Raw genomic sequence first — 19,592 nt, forward strand, 5'->3', positions numbered from 1 at the left:
TTTTTCTGGGAAACATCCATTTCATTTAACCAAAAACACATGGTAATATTTTCTTTGGGCAAATCTCCATAGATTACAGAAAAGATAAAAAGCCGGAAACTAGAAAAATGTTGCAGATAAAAGTCTCTTCCTTCCAATTTGGTCACAACACAACATGTTCTTCACTCGCTCTTAAAGTGGCTTTCCACTTGTCTTGATGTCATTTCTGATTGCTCCTTGAATCATCTTAACGATGAAGCACTGACAAGTACAAAAAAAAAACGGATTTCACTTGTTTACCAAATTCGAATAAGACAAATACATCAAATTGTGTCACTCTTTCTTACCTGAGCGCCGATGATAAGAGGGATAAGTTTCTTTCCTCTATCATCAGAGTAAGATCCATCTACCATCTTCTTGTCTACATGAATTGCTTTCCTCTGGTTTGTTGCTACATCAGTTATTGCCTTCACCAAGTTCGGGATCCACGCTTCACCATTCGGAAGAGCCTAAACCAAACCAAGAGCAGGTAAGCAACTTTCAAAAGTCCCCAAGTCGGGTCAAATCAGAGATTCCAAAAACTCAAACCTTTTCGTCGTTATCGTTCTTACTGCATCTTCCGCTGTTCTCTGCATAGACTACCGCGATTGCGGAATCCTACAAGCCAGTAGAGAAGAATGTAACTGATTTTTGCTACAATGAATCAAACATTGGCAAAACTATTGTCGGAGACGGGAATAACCATACCTCAAATTCTTGTTTTCGCATCTTAGAACCAGCACGGATAGTTTTGAGGAGAGAATCTGATCTCTTGGAGGAAAAAGTTTCGTAGGAAAGTTCATCGGGAGGGGAAAATTGAGCATGAGTCAGAACAAGTAAGGTTTTGCACCATATCTCTTTTCCAAAGGTTTGGGTGATTGCTTTAACAACTTGCTTATCTAGCTCATCGACTCTATACACATCCAAACGATCAACATAGAGCAAGACATCTATGGTTCTGTTCACAAGAAACCTGCCCAAAATCCGAGAAACACACACAACTGTCATAAGAACTTCAACACACACAACTTTCACAAGACTTCCACACACACACACAGCTTCAGCAGAACAATAAACCCCATTGAGTAAAGCCTAAACAGTATTAGGCCATAATACACAATTTCAGCAGAAACCCTACAAAGTAAACATTTTAAGCACATATTTACGTAGCTTAATTTAATCACAAACATATGTGATAAACCTATACGCAGCAAGCAGATCTAATAACATCAATGAAGAGCTAGTCAAACACAAAACGTCACCCAAGCCAATCAATATAATGAAGAAGAGATTCAAATACTGACCCTTTGATTAACTCGAGGGCTTGGTGATTGACATATCCAGCTTCAACAAGTCCAGGGGTGTCAATAATGTTGATAGTGAACCCTCCCATTGTTCTTGAACACATCACTGGTCTCAAACCTTCAGCCTACAAAATCGACAAAACAAAACCATCAATGTCTTGCAATGACAATACTTGATTAAACCAAATAAAAACAAGTCAAGTTCAAGCTTAGGGAAACTAAATTACGTACTTGGAAAGGACTGACACGGACGACTTGTTCACCGATAAGAGAATTGACGGTGGATGATTTGCCGACACCGCCTTTACCCAGAACAAGAACTGTCATAGAGTTCATATCCTGTGATTACAAAAAAAAATCCCCCATCACCCTTATTAATCACAACGGAGAATCCGAGAAACCGACTCAGCATCAAAGAAACAGGAGGAACCAAAAAAAAAACAAACCTTTTGCTTCAATTTGCCGAAGAATTCAATCAGCTTTTCTTGGGTAGCCACTGGAAATTGCTGAAACCCGAGCCATTCACGAACGAGAGACCCCATCACTCCAAAACCCTTTCTAACAAAATAAGTAAAATTTATGATTTTTGTATTTGGTTTACAGCGCTACAACCCTAGAGATGACGATGATACAATAAACGGTTGAAAGCGATAAGCTTTAGAAGCTTTGGAGGGGCTTACCGTTGTATGAGCTTTGTGGTTTTGAGGTTTTGGGAGAAGCTCTCAATGCGTTGTTCCGGAGAGAAAACAAAACAAAGGCATGGGTGACCTTATCGGAACTCTCTTGTTTATTAGTTGGGACTAATTATTTGGTTATTACACTTTACTCCTTTATTTTATCAATACTTCCTTTTAGTGCCTAAAAATAGTCATTCTTAACCCCAACCCAAATCCAAATCCAAATCCAATCACCAATATGCATTACAGTTCATATTTTTTCATGAATCTCGGAGCAATGGAAGAGTACATTACGTGGGTTAGCATAAAGTGGAAGTTCAAGCGATGCTGATTCTCTCAACCTTTCTACGTTTGTACGTCAAGGAAAACAAATGGTCATTGTCGGTTTCTTGAGCATGATTGTCTTCCCTCAGAACATGCAGCGGTTTTCTCAGGACCTTGGATTCCCTCTGAAAGTTATTACCATACAAAATCCTCTTGGTTTTGGTGTCGGCTGTTTCAGAGCCTCTGTCTACAGTGCTCAGCTTAAAACCAGGAGACTTCAGGTGGTAACGGACAAATTCTTCTTGCTTTAGAGCCAGATTATGTTCTGTGATGGAGTAATTTGAAACACCAAGACCTCCGGGGATAGTTTGTGTTGGATCATGCAACACCGGTTCTACCTTGTCAATTGAGCTTTGTGTAGTTTCCAAATCGGTCAAGAAAGGGTCTTGGTGATTCAGTGAGCATTTTGGGAGTTGTGCCATAGAACAGGCGATCCTTCCGTAGGGTGGTTTCTCAAATCTCGTACCTAAATAAGGAGACGCTGCAAATCTAATATTCTTTGAACCGGTTTCATCGATTTGCAGGAGACTGTTTCCTGGAGCTACTACATAGGGTTCCCTGAGAATGGCAGAAGAAGATTTAGGGACTACTTTGAGAAGACCCTTTGGTAAAGTCTGATGATGATGGCCAGCAGAAACTAAGCTGGAACCTTGGTACCGGAATATTCCTTTATCAGTTATCATTATCTTGAGACTGTTCTTGGAGCTGCCAATGGGAGGGAAGGTTAAACTTTTCGTTCTATTTCTTTCCAGAGGTTTCACTGCTTTGGGAGTTTTGAATCTACAGGAAGCACTTTCCATTTCCCCAGATGGAACTCTATTAAGGTCCAGTAGCTTGAGACTATCGGTTTGCGTTTGTTCTGACCAACGAAAGAGTCTTGCGTTATTGCTCAGTTTCTTTCCATACTGGACCCACAACCTTTGCATCTCCGTGAATGTCTTGATCAGCTTTTCATGATAGAACTTCAAAGAGTAGTAGTACTTTCTCCTCTTGACGAACATAACCCCTTGTTTGCAACAAGCTACCTTTGGAGCAAACAATCCTCCTCTCAAATCTTTGTAAAACCTATCCTCTGGATTCCCAAAATACAAATTAGCGCCTCCAAGAAGCTCCTGCATCGTCAGAGTGAATGTATGTTGATCCATATCTGGCAGAAAACATGAGAGGAAGAACCTTTCTTCTTCAGTCAGAGATGAGTTCCATGTCTCAACAGACAATATCTTCGTTAAATCTTGTAGATCATAGAGCTCGTATGGTATGTTACAGAGCTGACCTTCTACCATAGCTAGCTCACAGTTTGCTTCAGCAATGTCGTAATCATCAGAGTCATCTTCTGAGTCTAGAACCCCAACTGTTTGATTCTTATTCATCATCTCTCCACCCTTAGTCATCTTCCGCAGTGTTTGATTCACTATCCTCATAACACAAAAATACTTCAAATCCCTAAACCACAAGCTCAGTAAAAAGGACCAAACGCAGGATACCTAGATACAAAACGTTAAAGACTCATCATCATCAACAATTCACAATTACAGAGACAATCTCCCAGATCAGATCAGCTCTACACAATCGATCTCGGATTCATAAGAATCTCAGCACTAATCGCCTCCGGGTGAGTTTAAAACCCTACCGGAACGAATTACAAATTCACAATTACAGAGAAATTGATCCGAAGCGTTAAAAGACGAACTTACCAGCAGCTCTAAAGACAGATGAAATTAGCAACTTAGGGTTGAAGAAACCATATTTGTTCGTCAGCAGATGAGACGTAGTACTCCATCGCCTTCGAAGATTCTCTCTGCTCCTTTCTAGTTTCTAGAGGTTTCTATGGCTTTTCGATGCTTCAACGCCACCAGGTAGAGTAGAGAGGCTAATTCATCAAAACTACTGTTACTGTGTAATTTGATTTTTTTTTTTTTGTAATTAAAGCCGCCTAAAGTAAACCCCTTGAGATCAGATTGCTTTAAATAAACATACTTAATTTGCGATTAATCAAGTTTAGACTCGTTTACTTTACAAATATCTTGGGCCGTATTATGACTATCCAATTGGGCCTATAATTATACAATGACTGCTATGAAAGACCATAGGCCCATAGAAATGTTTCAACGTTTCAAACATCATAGTCAGGTTAATTAAATCATTTTAAACAATGATTAATTAATAATCAAGTAAGTGGAACAAATCAACGGTCAGGATCTTCTACTTGAAGTAATATTGATCGGTCATTCTCTCTCTTGAAGATAAAGCTTCTCTCTCTCTCTCTATCTCGAAAGAAAACGTCCATTAGAGAGAGAGATACATTTTTTTCCAAAACTCTCTCTGGCAAATCATTTGTTTCAGTTTTGAAATTCATCAAGGGGATTGAGAGAGAGAGAGAGATTAGATTCATGGCTGAGAATTGTATCAGACTTCACTTGGCCTCTGTTTTCTTGCTTTTAGGGATTATAATTTCTTCCTTCAACCTTCAGGTAGTTTAAAACCTTCACAATAACCCCTGTTTAAAATTGCTTAACAAAGATCGATGTTTATGGATGTTATTGCTTTCTTCTAGTTCTGATCTATACTTATTTGAATGGAATACGTTTTATATTTGTTTAAAGTTTTGATTTTTTAAAGCTGGTTTTTTTTTTTTATTGTCTTAATCTCAGGGTATTGCAGCAGAGAATCTTTCCAAGCAGAAGCTTTCCTCACGGATTCTTCAGGTTTTGATTCTACCTAATTCATGGCTGATCGTCTGTTTTAGTTTGCCCTATCGTTGAATTGATGATGAGTTTTTTTTTTTTGCAGAATGAGATTGTCAATGAAGTCAATGGCAATCCAAAAGCTGGTTGGAAAGCTGCTTTGAATGATCGCTTTGCAAACGCCACCGTGAGCTTTTGTTGTTATTAATTACCTCTACTATCTTATCAATTAAGAGCTTACAGAGAGTTATTTGCATTTTTCTTTGTGAAGAGATGTAAAATGCTTATAAACTGTTCCTTAATAAGACCTGTGATTTTGTGTATCTATGTGTAGGTTGCAGAGTTTAAGCGCCTCCTTGGTGTTAAACCCACACCAAAGACTGAATTTTTGGGTGTACCTATTGTAAGCCATGATTTATCTTTAAAGCTTCCAAAAGAGTTTGATGCTAGAACCGCTTGGTCTCAGTGCACCACTATTGGAAGGATCTTAGGTCGGTTTTTAATCTCTTATATCTCCATTATCTCTGTATTTTCTATCCAATGAATTTACTGACCCTTCTTATGTTGTGTGTCAAATCCTATCCTCCATCATAATCTCACTAAAGATCAGGTGACACATCATCATTCGAGTTTGTTTTATACAGAACGATTTGTTACTCAGATCAGATCGATGATAACATCTTAAGTTTTTTTGTTTGTTTAGGGTCACTGTGGTTCTTGCTGGGCATTTGGTGCTGTCGAATCACTCTCCGACAGGTTCTGCATCAAATATAACATGGTAACGCAGATTTCTCCATGAACCCAAGATTGATGATTGCTGGTCGTCGAAAGATTAATATCAGTTACTTTGGTTTACCATGCAGAACATTTCTTTATCTGTCAACGATCTCTTAGCATGTTGTGGATTCCTTTGCGGTCAAGGTTGTAATGGTGGATACCCAATTGCTGCATGGCGCTACTTCAAGCACCACGGTGTAGTAACCGAAGAGGTAAATTCTCGATTTAGCTGCAAATAACATATATTAATGGCAAAGTGGGTTAAAATATTTAGAGCTTTTCCCATGTTCTTGATTCTTCAGTGTGATCCATACTTTGACAGTACTGGTTGCTCTCACCCTGGATGTGAACCCGCTTACCCTACACCAAAATGTGTGAGGAAATGTGCTAGCGGAAACCAGCTTTGGCGTGAATCAAAACACTATGGTGTTAGCGCATACAAGGTCAGATCTCACCCTGAAGACATTATGGCAGAAGTTTACAAAAACGGACCTGTTGAGGTTGCCTTTACCGTTTACGAGGTAAATACTAGGTTTTAGATTGATCAAACATATTTTTATGATATGAATATCCACAATTTTCATGGATCTTTTGTTCTTCAGGACTTTGCGCATTACAAATCTGGAGTGTACAAGCACATAACTGGTGCTAACATTGGAGGTCATGCTGTTAAACTTATTGGCTGGGGAACTTCTGAAGACGGCGAAGATTATTGGGTATGAAATCCGCTATTTAACACACTGGACTTCGAGTTTGTGGCTGCAAAGTTATAATATTTTTTGTTCTTTTGAATTGGTTGCAGTTGCTTGCAAATCAGTGGAACCGAAGCTGGGGTGATGTAAGTTTTTCTCCTCTCCAATCATTTTTTTTTACTTTTGACCGTCCAAGTAGCAACATTCAAATTCTAGAGAAATACAGAACCTGAGATATATAGTGTGTGAAAATTTCAGGATGGTTACTTCAAGATCAGGAGAGGAACAAACGAATGCGGCATCGAACATGGTGTTGTAGCCGGTTTACCTTCAGACAGGAACGTATTTAAAGGTATTACCACTTCAGATGATCTTCTTGTTTCCTCGTTTTAAACAAGATGTTGTGTCTCTTCTCTGTAATATATAATTTCCCAATGTTGTTGTTGTTGCTAATGAAATAATTAAACGACTTTTAAACCCAAAAATAAAGTATATATAGCTTTTAGCTTTTGTTCATATTCAATTTTACATTTTTCCTTTTCTGTACATTCTATTTTTTCCTGTTTTGTATCTATACTGCTTCATTCTGCACTATGTGTGACCAACGGTGGATACTTGAGGTTTCTCAGTTTACTAGATTGCTCTGCGATAAGCTGAGCAGTAGTATTAGGACCTTCTTGCATAAAAACCTCGTACCCATCACCTAACAGACCGGTTCTATTGGTCGTAAGTTGCCAGAAAACTCCACCAGTACACGAACCGCCTGTTCTTGCACTGTCGTAGATGACATCGTAGACTCTCTTGAAAAACTTGTTCCGTTTCTCTAAGCTGAAACCAGGATACTTTGATGATTTCCCAAACTCTGTTATTAGTAGAGGCTTCTTGATGATATTTTCACAATCTTCGATGTGTGCTGCGATCCATCTGTCCACAAATGTATCTTGTTCTCCTGTTCTTGCGCTCTGTAATGGTAGCCTGATCTTGATTTGGTAGGAATAGATAGTGAAACAGAGACCGTGTTATAAAGACAAGAAACCAGAGACACAAAAAAAACCCAAATTTGATCTACTGAATAGAGAGACTGATGGACTTACCAAGAATCCGGATATATATGGATAGTGGTGAAATCGATATCCGGAATTTGGTTATTGGAGATGAAATCTGTACCGGTTGAGACGGTGCTGCCAGGGTTGTAACCCGTTCTTTCCGGTTTAGACTCTCCGTAAAACCCTTCAAGCCCTATTTCTAGCAAATGATTCGAGTCTATGGACTTAACAAAAGTAGCCATTTCCTTCACCCAATTCTGCACACACACAAGAAAACGGCACCGTTTAAGTATGTAATACATATATAGTACATGTTAACACAATATGCAGGGGATATCGAGAGAGATGAACCTGTAAAATAGTAGAACCAGTGGAATCGTTGCAGCGAGGTTCATTGATAAGTTCCCATGAGAAGATGGTTGGGTCGTCTTTGTACATTCGACCAGTGATTGTGTTTTTCCTCGTCAACACGACCTGTTTCATTATTTTGTCAAACCGTAGGTCGGTACAAATATACAAAATTCTAATCTGATCCTTACAAACAAAAAAGATATTTAATTTGAGGGACATTTGTCATAAATAAGTTAGTATTTTTTTTGGATTTGATACATTTGTCATATTTGCTGATTATTTTTTAATTGTTTAAAACCTAACTTTTGACATTTCAAACCCGTCGTCGGTTATCTCGCGTTAACGTACGTGTACCCATATACTCTAAAATCTTTTTGGCCTGTAACGTGCCGTGTTACATATGATGATCTCGGTATATATTTCACCGATACTTATCTCTCTACTCGATATGATGAGATTAAAATGTCTATACTTTACCTTCACGTGGTTCTTGTAAAATTGCTTGACAGCTGAGTTTGTGTAGAATTCATCCGGTTCATCTAAACCGGCCCATTCCACGTACTTTTTTCTCCCTCCATAATCTTCGTAATTATTGACTAAACTAATTATCAATTTAATATTAAACCTTCCAGCTTCATAGGCCACAAAGTCTAGCCCCTGCTGACACCAAAACCTTGTATCAGTAGTCAGTAGTATTCACAAAACGCAATAATTTGTTGTTAATATTTTATTAATCAATCATCAATCATGTTAATTAAGGTTCTTTTAATAGGTCAACAAATAAGGTATATACTACTAGCTATCTGGTACCAACTTTATTACATATTAAATATGATTAACAATATTAAATTCTATCTATTCGTCGTTTTGTCATTTTTGCGGTTATTAACTTTATACATATTATCGTAATGAAAAGGACGCGACAATTTCTTTTTTCAAGAAAGAACAAAAAAGTTTGAAGTTCGTTTGTCGGGAAGTCATATTTGAAATTTGAATTCTTCAATACGTGGATTCAATCAGGCAATGGTCATCGAAAGGATTTATTATACACATATGACGACCATAATTACAATTACTAGTCAATCGTTAATTTATAACTCCGTATATTAGCGATTAGAGAGTGATTCAAACAAATGCAAAAAGGGGAAAAAATAAGAATATGTGAGATAGGATGCTAAATTTATCAAAACAATAAATCAGCTAACGATCAAATCATATAAGAAAAAATTAGTGTGTAACGCCTATGTGTATGCATGCGTGTTAATTACCTTAAAAACGTCTTCACTATAGAAGCCAGGAGAGATCTGAAGAGGAATGTAATCTCCTTCGTTGAAACCCCAAATCCTAGCGACGTTCATTCCCACGGCGGAGGCTTGTCGGAGCGCCGTCGTGACGGTGGTTCTTCCTCTAGACGCCGTGTCGGCCGCAGTGGTCATCATCCAATAAGCATTGAAGCCGTTTAAGTAGACTTGTTCTCCGTTCAACACGAACTGCGTGCCGTTTCTCCCCACGAAGCCTGTCTTCACGGCAACGCAAATGCGGTTGTTTCCGATGAGTAACGGAAGAAGAAAGAAGAAAAACGGCAAGATGTTCAACATTGTGAAAAAAAATTGCCGACTTAAAAGAAAGAGTATGACACAACATGAAACTTTAAAGACATTTGTGTGTGTTTGTCTGTTATATATACATTACAGATGGCTTAGTGCCTACGTATTTAAACACTATATAGTTTTTGTCACTATGTTGCCTAAGCTTACTTGAAAAGTATATATGTACACGGAACGCGTGAAATAGATTTATATAAAGTTTATTTCAACGTTTATTAAAATCATTTTTTAAACTTCTATTATGGGGTTAAGGAAACTATTGTTTTACAAACTAACATAATTTATTTTAAAATAATTTTATGTTTGGCTTAAAATAGTAAGTAATAGTTTTTCACTTCTCCATTGAAAAAGGTATCCAAATTGTTACATCTGAATCTTTGTTTAAGAATTACATATAATTATTTTTGGTTAAGGTGAAGTGTTAAGCGAATATCATATTTTCCAACAAGTCATCATAAGGAAACATAAATTTTCGGTTTGTATAACATATATGAATGCAAAATTAAAATAATATGATTTATGAGTTGAATAAAATGATACGAAACGATCACGCTAATTATTTGGTTTTGAATAATAGCATGACACGCGTGTGGGGTGGTTCTATCATAGTTAAGCTAGTACAGATGTAAGATTATTTTCATGTCGATCACTCAATTATGTAAGATGAATTATTAAATTTAAATTCTCAACAGAAATAATAATTGAAAAGAGAAACTTCATATGGATTTTGTAAAGCTCCAAAATTGATTTTAAATATAGGTATCAAAGACATTGGGGGTCCATTATGTTTTAGTCTTTAAATAAATAATATTTAAACTTATCTGCTAAATAACTAGAAAACCTGTAATAATGTTTAAGAACATTAAGAAAGAAATAGTTTGGTGTATACAATGTGAAAAGAGATCTTCTAACTTGGACCATTCTTGTTCTCAAGTTTTGTTTTATCGTTATTGGGCCCTTTGATAAGCCTTTATATTTTGTGTGCTAAGTTTACAGTTGAAGAGGCTCATTTATTGTTAATCCATATATTTAATCAGTATACCAATTTAAATTTGTTAGCTTAAGAAACTGATAAAACATAAACAGACAGGCTATCAGATTTGATTTAATCAGTTTTTTTTTTTTTTTTTTTTTTTGTTCATTTGTCTTCTAAAGTTTATACGTACAGAGATTTTTTTTTTTGTTTTTTGTATGTTTTTTTTGTTTGGACAAATTTGTACATGTATAATCTTCATTTTTGACCGTAAGAAACAAAAAATCTTCATCCTAATATTAATTAGTCGATCGGGCGGCTGGGTTCATGTGGGACTTTGATCAAATGAAGCCATGTGATATAAGAACGAGAACGTACCTCTAGATATGCCATCATATTAGGGACCTTGATGATTATTGCATGACAGATAATATTAAGTTACGTACAGAAGAATTAGACTCATTTTCTTTATTGCATGACAGTGTTGTCCAATGTTGAAAATCTTCGAAAGTTCAATTGATAGTTCCAACTATTTGATTAACAAAAATTATCTGTGGCAGAAATCAACAAAAAAACTCATTCTACCACGTAACTTAACATGGAATTGGATATAATGATTATATGAAATCTATTAGTAGTAAAATCATTACTGATATTTTGGTTCAATAAATCGTTAGTAGTTTCTATTAATGAACATTGGCATCGATGTTATGTTTCTTGGTGGATATGTTGAAAAGAGTACTGCAGCCGTACACATGTGCCATTAGCCATGTTGACGAATGAGATAATGTAGAATGTGCAATTATGAATTTTGTAATCCGTCCATTTGTTTCAAATAAGACTGTCTAAAATGAAGAAAACAATTTCAAATAACTTAAATTTTTATTTAATCAACTGTCAACTGTCCTCTTACGTACCACGGCATTTGCGAGTGAAAAGAGGAGAACTTATCAAAATCTACTCCGCAATTTAAGAATAGTTGACATGTGACTGTATGATTAGTTGTAGACTATCCCGTATTAACAATGGTTAGCAAGTATCGTTTTATCAACGCCGTATCATTTCGTTTTTTTTCACGTTATTCCAGTCACATAAGTTAATAGACAAAAAATACTCAACTCATCAAATTAGAAACAAACTTTTTGTGCCTTTTCACTATAAATACTCACCTCGTCGCCTATCTATATTATTCATCAAAACACTCATTCCATCAAGTAATCAAAGCAAACACGAGCTGAACAAAATATGACGAGGATTTTCTCTTTTATCATCTTTCTCCTTGCGATGTTCTGCACGAGTTTGATCAGCTCAGTTTCTGCAGGTTGGATGCAAGCTCATGCAACTTTCTACGGCGGAAGTGATGCTTCTGGTACAATGGGTAAGTGGTTTCTTGGGCTTTAGGGTTTCTTTCTTCTTACCCAAGGACCAAGTTCTCTTTACTTACAAGAAATCACCCCTCAATAGTTTTTAGTTCGATATCGGTTATTTCGCGTAGATTAGGTAGTACATTACATAACCTGTAGTATCCTTTTTTCCTGGTCTGAATTTCAGGTGGAGCATGTGGTTACGGCAACCTCTACACCGATGGTTACGGAACAAACACGGCAGCGTTAAGCACTGCATTGTTCAACGACGGCAAATCTTGTGGCGGCTGTTACCAAATGGTCTGCGATGCGGCCAAAGTGCCACAATGGTGTCTTAAAGGCAAATGGATAACAATCACAGCCACAAACTTCTGTCCTCCAAATTATGCTTTACCAAATGATAATGGAGGTTGGTGTAACCCTCCCAGGCCTCATTTCGACATGGCTCAGCCTGCATTTGAGACCATTGCTAAGTACAGAGCCGGCATCGTCCCTGTTCTCTATAGAAGGTAGCAACAAAATTCAGATTTTATTCGGCATAAACCTAACAAAACCATCAAATTTCAGTTTGGTTACTATAACTACTTCCTACATTACTTTCTCTAATATAAAAGGTTCGTTGGGGATGATTATCTTGTAGGGTCGGATGTAGAAGAAGCGGAGGTATGAGATTCACAATGAACGGTAGAGATTACTTTGAGCTTGTCCTCATCTCAAATGTAGGAGGAGCAGGTGAAATTTCCCAAGTATGGATCAAAGGCTCTAAAAGCAGCAAATGGGAATCAATGTCAAGAAACTGGGGATCTAATTGGCAAAGCCTTACTTACCTTAATGGCCAAAGTCTCTCATTCAAAATCCAAACCAGTAATGGTAAAATCAAGACAGCACTCAATGTAGTTCCTTCGAATTGGCAGTTTGGTCAAAGCTTTAAGAGCAACTTAAACTTTTGAAAGCACACTCTTCTATGGACAAATGTAAATGAAATCTTGTTTCTTTGAATGAAATGTTACAGAATTCCAATACAACATACATCTAGCATCCAAAAGTGTTACCCGGTCAAGGATGAAGTCTGCAAATATCTCTCTACTTTTATCTCCGCATTACACGGTTACGCTCTCTCTTGCGAAATCGTTCTAACATGATTTGGTCAGTTGCTGCTTGTCTGCTTTTCCCTGAATCAGCATTATTATTACTACTAGTAGTAGATGGTTTAGCTCCTTCACCATCTGCTTGAGCTCCTCTATCTTTGTATAGCTCAGGATGTTCTGCGTATTAAGATTTTATACCGATCTAGATTAAAATCCACACAAACATAGACTAACAAGTGGAAAAGAGAAAGGGAATCACAAGGCGATACCTCTTCTAAGCTTCTCAGCATAATCTTTCCCACGTTGGAAATAATCCGCACTGTAACTAGATGGAATGCTAAACTCTGATTTTGGCCGACCCATAAGCCTCTTCTCTTGCAAAAGCTTCTTGGCAGCTTCTGTTTCTTCAATGTTCTTCAGCTTATATCTATACCATCCACCCAAAAAAACAAACCATTAGTCTTTAAAACACTCAAAACGTTTATCATCAAATCAATGAAAGTGTATTCATACTCGATTGGGAGTTGGACTTCTGCTATTCCTGTAGTCCACTGTGTCGAGCTCTCTTCCGAACTACGCTTCTTAACCTGAGAAAGAAGGTGTTTAGTAACAACATTCGTAATCCCCTGTAACACATAAAACACTAAAAACAACCAATGTGTTACATTAGGCAAAGCTACTTACTTTAAGATGATCAGGAATCTTATATAACTCATCTTCCACTCGCTTCAACTCGTTCTCAACCTCCTCCGCATCATCAATATTTTTCCCCCTCTTCTTAGCCAATTCTTGTTCAATGTACTTTACCCTAAAGAATCAAAACAACTCTTAAAACACTTGCAAAGACAAGCTCACTCTAGAAAATTAGGTTAAATTTTTGAATGGAGAGAGATTTGCTTACATGTTGGGATCTTCAATCAAAACAGCAGTCTCTTGAGCAAAAGTATCTTGCAACACAAGCTCCTCTTTCTCTCCTTCAGCTTCGGCTTTCTCCACTGGTTTCACTTTTCCGATGCTATATTGCGCCGCCGTTGAAGATAAAGCTGGGACCCCTAATTTTCTCTCTCTCTGCTTCTGCAAAAACTTCACCTCCTCCAACGCCAATCTGTAGATCAACCAAAGATCGAACCTTTTTAACAACCCATCAAAATAATTGAAGAAACGAAAAAAAACAAATTCAAGCCCTAAAAGTGGTGATTTTTTCAATTTATGACTGACCTTCGCTTCTCTTCTTCATCTAAATTCGCAGCTTTGTTTACATCATTATCTTCTTCTTCCTCGAAGCTACGCTTCCTGAAGTTTCTTTTCGGCGGCATCGCAATCAGTATCTATCGGATTCCTGAATGAGCTAATGGTGCTTGAAGAAGACGACGACGACGACGACGACGAACTCACTCTAGGCTTTTAGATTGTTCTGTTTCACCGTCGGCTAAACTCACCAGCCAAACGTATCGTTTTAATATGGGCCCTATTAGTTAGCCCATTAAACAATTTCAGGCCCACATTAGTTTTTGTTCAATTTAGTAGTGAAAAATCAAACTAGTCCAAGCTCAAGGACAAGGACTAGGAACACTTGGTTTCCAAGCAAGCAGCCCTTAATACAAGTGCACCAAAGAAAAAGATTTGGATTTAATTTATTTTAAGTAAATTTAAACAATATAACTCACAATGATAGATAGTCACTGCAGTATTATTTTGTCTTAGTTACCATAATAACATCAGTGAAAACAAATCTAGGTTTCTCATCATGAAACCGTTAATTACAATATATGGTCGTTTAGATTATTTTTTAGTCGCTAGCCTTTCCTTAATCTTATCAACCATCTTAGTTCCTACCTGAAAAGTCTTAGTCAACACATCTTCCGGCAACGCAGGCTCCGTCGCAAATAGTGCCGCAGCAACCGAAACCGTCCCCGGCAACTGACTATTAAACGCTGACAAAACAGACGCTGGAGATTTCCCATTATTCTTCTGAAAATGCACGAGACCTCTTGGAAAAACGAAAACTTCACCAATCTTTATGGTTTTAGAGAAAAGCTTATTCGCCGTCGTAATAAACCCAACTTCGAGCTCTCCTTCCAGGACGTAGACCACTTCTGTGGCGCGTGGGTGAGTGTGAGGTGGGTTTAAACCACCCGGGGCGTAGTCTATACGCGCTAAGGAGACCGAGAGAGTGTTGAGGCCGGGGATCTTCTCCACGTTGGCTCCCGTCACGGCGGAACCGGAGGTGGAGTTTATGACGGCGGGTTTTGAGATTCCGGCGAAGAAGAAGTCTGACGCCGTGATGTTTGACGTTTCCTTGCATGGAAATCCATTCAGTTTGGTTCCTGCGATGCGCACATCGAGCGGTTCATGTTATGTATTATATTATCTTGAGACAGTCAACTTGAAAGTATTAGTGTAATATGTAAGTCCACAAAATCTCTAATTTCAACTTACCGCTGTTTCTTAAAAAAAATAAAAAATCGACAAGAGTTTCATAGAGATTGAGATTACCCTAATTACAAATAGACATTAGGATAAATTAAATTAACAGAGGTAATTTCTACCGTGAGATTTATCGGCAACGCAGAGATCCTGAAGAGCATCAGGATCATATGCACGAGTTGATGTGATAATACAAGATAACACGATGATAATAGAAATTCTTGAAATCATCATGACTCCAAATTAAATATTGAGGAAAATATGAAATTTATTTGATTATGAGAAAAGAGGCTCGAAGATTTTTATACTTATAGAATCATAGAGCAGTTTTTGATCGACAAGACATTTGCTTGACAAAAAATCCAAACATTTCATTTGTCTTGACCAAACTAAGAAATGTACGTCATAGCTAATTAGTAGGTAAAACGATACCTTTCTGACGTTGTTTTTCACTAAAGTTAAGTCTTGTTAAAACATATATTTGGTCAAATAACGAATATATATGTGTAGATTTTTTTTAATGTGAATTATGTCTACCCAAAAAAAATGTATAATTCCCAATTAGAAAAAGTTTCAGTTTTTCCAATAATATATTCTGGAAAAATGCAAACTTGGCAGTTGGCACACAAAATTTGTTTGCTTAAGTTGGAGTTTCGTATCACGTATACTAACTAACAGCGGATTTTTCTAAATACTTCAAGCTAACGGGTAAATTTAAAATAATATACACTAAACGCAAATAAATCATTGATGTGTACGCTGAGCAAGTGTTTAATTTTATCCTCGAAGTCACGTTCCCATTTCTTCTTTTCTCGTACACCCTAAGTTGACAGAGCGAGAGCCACACCCTAGTTATATATAGCTTCTAAGTAACATGTAGTGTGTAGAGGTAATTTATTGTCAGTTTCCGCATAGAACATTATTATCCAGTGGGCCTGAACTTGAGATGCTGAAGATAAATATCATTGGGGTGTAACCAATACCATTTGAAACACTACTTCGAATCCTTCAGGAAAAGGCTCTTGTTCCTACGTTCAATGGGTTTTCGTTTTCAACTCCCTTTTAATCAAATAAAAACGCTACGAGGGAACTATTATCTGATATTTTGGAATTTCATTTTATCTTAATCAACATTCATTTCACATAACTTTTGTCGAGCTACTTACATATCATAGTCCCATCGCACGGGAAGGAAAGTCGAGGGGACTTGGGAAACAAGGAACCAAACCACAAAGACATTGAGAAGAAGAAGAAGCTGCTGATGCTGTTGTAAGAAAGGGAGACTGGTTTGACGAGTGTGGGAATAAAAGATTAGTTAACGGTGGTAACGGCCAATTTAAAGCCTGAATTAACGGTGTCGACGTGGTGTGATTCGCCTGATTTTGGCCCTGAGCCAGAGCCATCGCAGTGAACAGGTGGTTTTGCATTCCAAAGTTAAATGTCGCAGGAGGGGAATAAGGATTCATTCCCATTATTGACATCACCTGGAATTACAACATTAACTTTGATTAGAGCTTAGTTTCTGAATCTAAATATATATAGCAAATATACATCTTTTTAATATTCAAATTGATAATAGGTCTTGACGACAAAATAAATGTTAGTGCCTATTGGAACAGTAACGCAGTGGCTTAAAAAATGAGAGAAATTCTCTAAACTCTACTAAATTAAAATTCCTTTATATAACTTATATTACCATCGTTTATAATTTCACGATTTAATTTTGAATAAATAACATATTATTAATAAGAGTAAATTAATGTGATTATAAAATACTTCTTTATCACTATATTTGTTTTTATCAATTAGAAACCCATATAACAAAACAATATTATAAGTTGGCGAGTTAGATCATATAACAAGAACAATTCATATATGATATATCAACCGATTAAATTAACAAAAAAAAACTCAAAATCTAAGAAAAACCCCCCAAATCTCAAGTCTTATATATATCTGAACAAGCATACATAGAATATTGAATAAATTACGGGTGAGGTAAAATATACTGAATACTAGTATTAATTAAGATATACACCTGGAGTTGAAGCTGAAGGTTTTTCATATACTCTATGGCCTTATCGAGAACCGAAACTTTGTCCGCCTGAAAACCAAAAAAACACCACCGGTTATCAGAAACCGAAACTTACAGCAAGGTTCCTTGATATATTGAACTATATATACACCCACATAATACATATATATGTGTGTGTGTGTGTGTTTGGCATAATACATATTAACATATATATATATATATATATATACACCAACCTTGTAACAATTAGGTACAATTTGCTGTAGCGTACGCATCTTCTCACACAACTCGTCTCTTCTTCTTCTCTTGGAACCTTTTCGTGTAACTGAGGGAACCTCTCTTGTAAAGTCCTCTGATTCTTCCTAAACAAATTTTTAGAGGAAAAAAAATTAAGGAACCGGTCAGAAATCATGTAAAATACATAAGGTAATAAGGAAACCTATATATATGTATATATATATATATATATCGACTTACATCACTTGAGATCTGGATACGGCGTTTTTTTGGGTTCTCATGTTTGTTTCTCAAATAACATCGATCATCTGAAAAATCTTCAATATGATGATGATCATCAGTTTCAGAATGTTCATCAGGGACAACAACCAACAAATCCTCCTTCGGCTTTTCTTCTTCTTTACGAATCTCTGGAACAAGTTGAATATGATCATGATCAAAGTAACCGTAGCTCCATTTTAGACCGTCGATAAGACGATCTTCATCGCTTCTTGCTCTTTTTGCCATACCATGATCTTTCACAGCAAGTGATCCGACTTCGTGATTCAACCTGCAAAAGGAAAAAGAAGCAAAGTAGTAAATTATTAGCTAGGGTTTACGAGATTTATAAATTATCGATATGACAAGAAACCTACGTACACTCGGAAACTTCCTGTTTAACTATACTTACATGTTCGTTAAAAGAAGAACCGGAGATGAAAGAATTCGAGAAATTTGTTTTTATTCAGATTTGTCCGAGAAAATGGAATCCCATTCGTTTATAATATAGGAGGAACGACCGGATGAGGCAGATGGTATAGTTGTCAGCTACATTACTGACCCACTTATATTTTGCCACGCTTCATAATTCTAGTGGTGCTTTTGTTTTGGAGAAGAAAAATACATATTTTAATTATTTTACGTACACCGACCGACAACAATGGAATAAATTTCACATTCACAATTTTCAAATGAAATATTACTCTGTTTAATTTACATTACTTGGCCTGTTAATGGTTTTCTCTTTATATATATCGGAAACTATTTCATAAGATTTATTTTGACATTACGCAAAAAAGAATTCCAAAATATCTAGGCATGCAAGTATACATCGACAATAAATAATAACGTATACATTGCATGCATAATTGCATATATACATGATCTTGATTAACTACTCTTCGGAAAGCCATATATATATATATATATATATATATTGAGATTTGAGTGACATTTTGAATTACATCTCTCCACCAAAGAACTGTAGTGCATAACGGGTAGGACCATTTCTATCCGTTAATTAATTTTCCTGTAATCTTATCCTTTACCCTTGGATAGTCGTAGTTTTATACTTGATATTTGTAAAATATATATATATATATATATATATATATACAGGATCAATCGATGTCCAGTCGTCTCTAATATATTTTTTTATTATAGAATAAGATGTCTATTACATATACACATTTAATGTCTAGTTTGCTTAAGCGAACACATAAAATTCAAAAATTAGTTAAATACGCTGATCACAATTTTTTTGCTTTTCAACAACAACGAACGATTGATTATTTCAGCTGCTTAGAGAATACGATTCAAGAATCAAGACTACTACTAATGGGTTCCTGGGAAAAAATCATTTAGGGTTTTATCGAGAAATCCCACGTGGGTTGTAGACCCAAAGCCAATACTATAAACGAATAAGCTTTTTGTTTTCTGTAACCCCACGACACATTTATTGGAATTTTAGAGTCAAGTCGGCATCAACCATACATACACCTAGCAGGTGCGATGGTCCACGTTATTTCCTTAATGAAAAACTCCAATTATTACAACATATACAGTATATATTTTTTTTGACATTCAATTCAATTACAACATATTTTGAATACGCTTGTTACCTGGTTAATTACTTATAATAGAAAAAAAGAAAACATTAAGATTCAAATTTTATTTCGGGTAATTTGTGAAAAATATTTGAGTACAAAAAAAAATATTATGATTATGTT

At 36.4% G+C, this 19,592-nt stretch overlaps 8 protein-coding genes across 10 annotated transcripts; 2 read left to right on the top strand and 6 right to left on the bottom strand.

Moving 5' to 3' along the window:
- Positions 1–2,142, bottom strand: LOC104759637 (translocase of chloroplast 33, chloroplastic). 2 transcript variants are annotated; one of them, XM_010482547.3, is made up of 8 exons: positions 2,003–2,142; positions 1,769–1,880; positions 1,554–1,661; positions 1,323–1,447; positions 727–991; positions 568–636; positions 327–488; positions 1–240 (listed from the first exon to the last, which is right to left on the bottom strand). In XM_010482547.3, exons 2-8 carry the CDS (start codon positions 1,862–1,864, stop codon positions 172–174), a joined length of 894 nt encoding a protein of 297 aa, XP_010480849.1. In that variant the 5' UTR covers positions 1,865–1,880; positions 2,003–2,142; the 3' UTR covers positions 1–171. The 2 variants fall into 2 exon arrangements, with proteins under 2 accessions (XP_010480849.1, XP_010480852.1); XM_010482550.3 differs by having other exon boundaries at positions 1,769–1,876; positions 2,003–2,141.
- A 29-nt stretch (positions 2,143–2,171) lies between these two features.
- LOC104759646 (uncharacterized) lies at positions 2,172–3,744 on the bottom strand. The gene has a single exon (XM_010482557.3). The coding sequence runs from the start codon at positions 3,742–3,744 to the stop codon at positions 2,317–2,319; it is 1,428 nt and encodes a 475-aa protein (XP_010480859.2). The 3' UTR covers positions 2,172–2,316.
- Positions 3,745–4,533: 789 nt separating this feature from the next.
- LOC104759653 (cathepsin B-like protease 2) lies at positions 4,534–6,992 on the top strand. The gene is given in 10 exon segments (XM_087507577.1): positions 4,534–4,794; positions 4,975–5,028; positions 5,114–5,194; positions 5,342–5,617; positions 5,711–5,785; positions 5,871–5,996; positions 6,087–6,305; positions 6,387–6,500; positions 6,587–6,622; positions 6,735–6,992. Coding segments are annotated over 10 exon segments (1,197 nt in total). The 5' UTR covers positions 4,534–4,713; the 3' UTR covers positions 6,870–6,992.
- LOC104759659 (mannan endo-1,4-beta-mannosidase 1) lies at positions 6,947–9,613 on the bottom strand. 2 transcript variants are annotated; one of them, XM_010482567.3, is made up of 5 exons: positions 9,142–9,613; positions 8,351–8,530; positions 7,874–7,996; positions 7,571–7,779; positions 6,947–7,451 (listed from the first exon to the last, which is right to left on the bottom strand). In XM_010482567.3, exons 1-5 carry the CDS (start codon positions 9,469–9,471, stop codon positions 7,058–7,060), a joined length of 1,236 nt encoding a protein of 411 aa, XP_010480869.1. In that variant the 5' UTR covers positions 9,472–9,613; the 3' UTR covers positions 6,947–7,057. The 2 variants fall into 2 exon arrangements, with proteins under 2 accessions (XP_010480869.1, XP_087363702.1); XM_087507576.1 differs by having other exon boundaries at positions 6,947–7,456; positions 9,142–9,575.
- Positions 9,614–11,632: 2,019 nt separating this feature from the next.
- Positions 11,633–12,844, top strand: LOC104759667 (putative expansin-A17). Its single transcript, XM_010482574.2, has 3 exons — positions 11,633–11,831; positions 12,005–12,326; positions 12,458–12,844. The coding sequence occupies exons 1-3, from the start codon at positions 11,699–11,701 to the stop codon at positions 12,765–12,767; spliced, it is 765 nt and encodes a 254-aa protein (XP_010480876.1). The 5' UTR covers positions 11,633–11,698; the 3' UTR covers positions 12,768–12,844.
- On the bottom strand, positions 12,793–14,476 carry LOC104759676 (protein COP1 SUPPRESSOR 2). Its single transcript, XM_010482580.3, has 6 exons — positions 14,124–14,476; positions 13,807–14,010; positions 13,590–13,713; positions 13,419–13,492; positions 13,175–13,332; positions 12,793–13,082 (listed from the first exon to the last, which is right to left on the bottom strand). The coding sequence occupies exons 1-6, from the start codon at positions 14,219–14,221 to the stop codon at positions 12,907–12,909; spliced, it is 834 nt and encodes a 277-aa protein (XP_010480882.1). The 5' UTR covers positions 14,222–14,476; the 3' UTR covers positions 12,793–12,906.
- Positions 14,477–14,510: 34 nt separating this feature from the next.
- LOC104759683 (germin-like protein subfamily 2 member 2) lies at positions 14,511–15,714 on the bottom strand. The gene is made up of 2 exons (XM_010482585.3): positions 15,455–15,714; positions 14,511–15,232 (listed from the first exon to the last, which is right to left on the bottom strand). Exons 1-2 carry the CDS (start codon positions 15,564–15,566, stop codon positions 14,688–14,690), a joined length of 657 nt encoding a protein of 218 aa, XP_010480887.1. The 5' UTR covers positions 15,567–15,714; the 3' UTR covers positions 14,511–14,687.
- Positions 15,715–16,423: 709 nt separating this feature from the next.
- On the bottom strand, positions 16,424–18,414 carry LOC104759688 (transcription factor HFR1-like). Its single transcript, XM_010482591.3, has 5 exons — positions 18,275–18,414; positions 17,845–18,154; positions 17,604–17,729; positions 17,371–17,436; positions 16,424–16,816 (listed from the first exon to the last, which is right to left on the bottom strand). Coding segments are annotated over exons 1-5 (819 nt in total). The 5' UTR covers positions 18,277–18,414; the 3' UTR covers positions 16,424–16,501.
- Positions 18,415–19,592: the final 1,178 nt, after the last annotated feature.

Source organism: Camelina sativa, chromosome 3 (assembly GCF_030686135.1).
Source record: "Camelina sativa cultivar CO46 ecotype springtype chromosome 3, ASM3068613v1".
Classification (NCBI taxonomy): domain Eukaryota; kingdom Viridiplantae; phylum Streptophyta; class Magnoliopsida; order Brassicales; family Brassicaceae; genus Camelina; species Camelina sativa.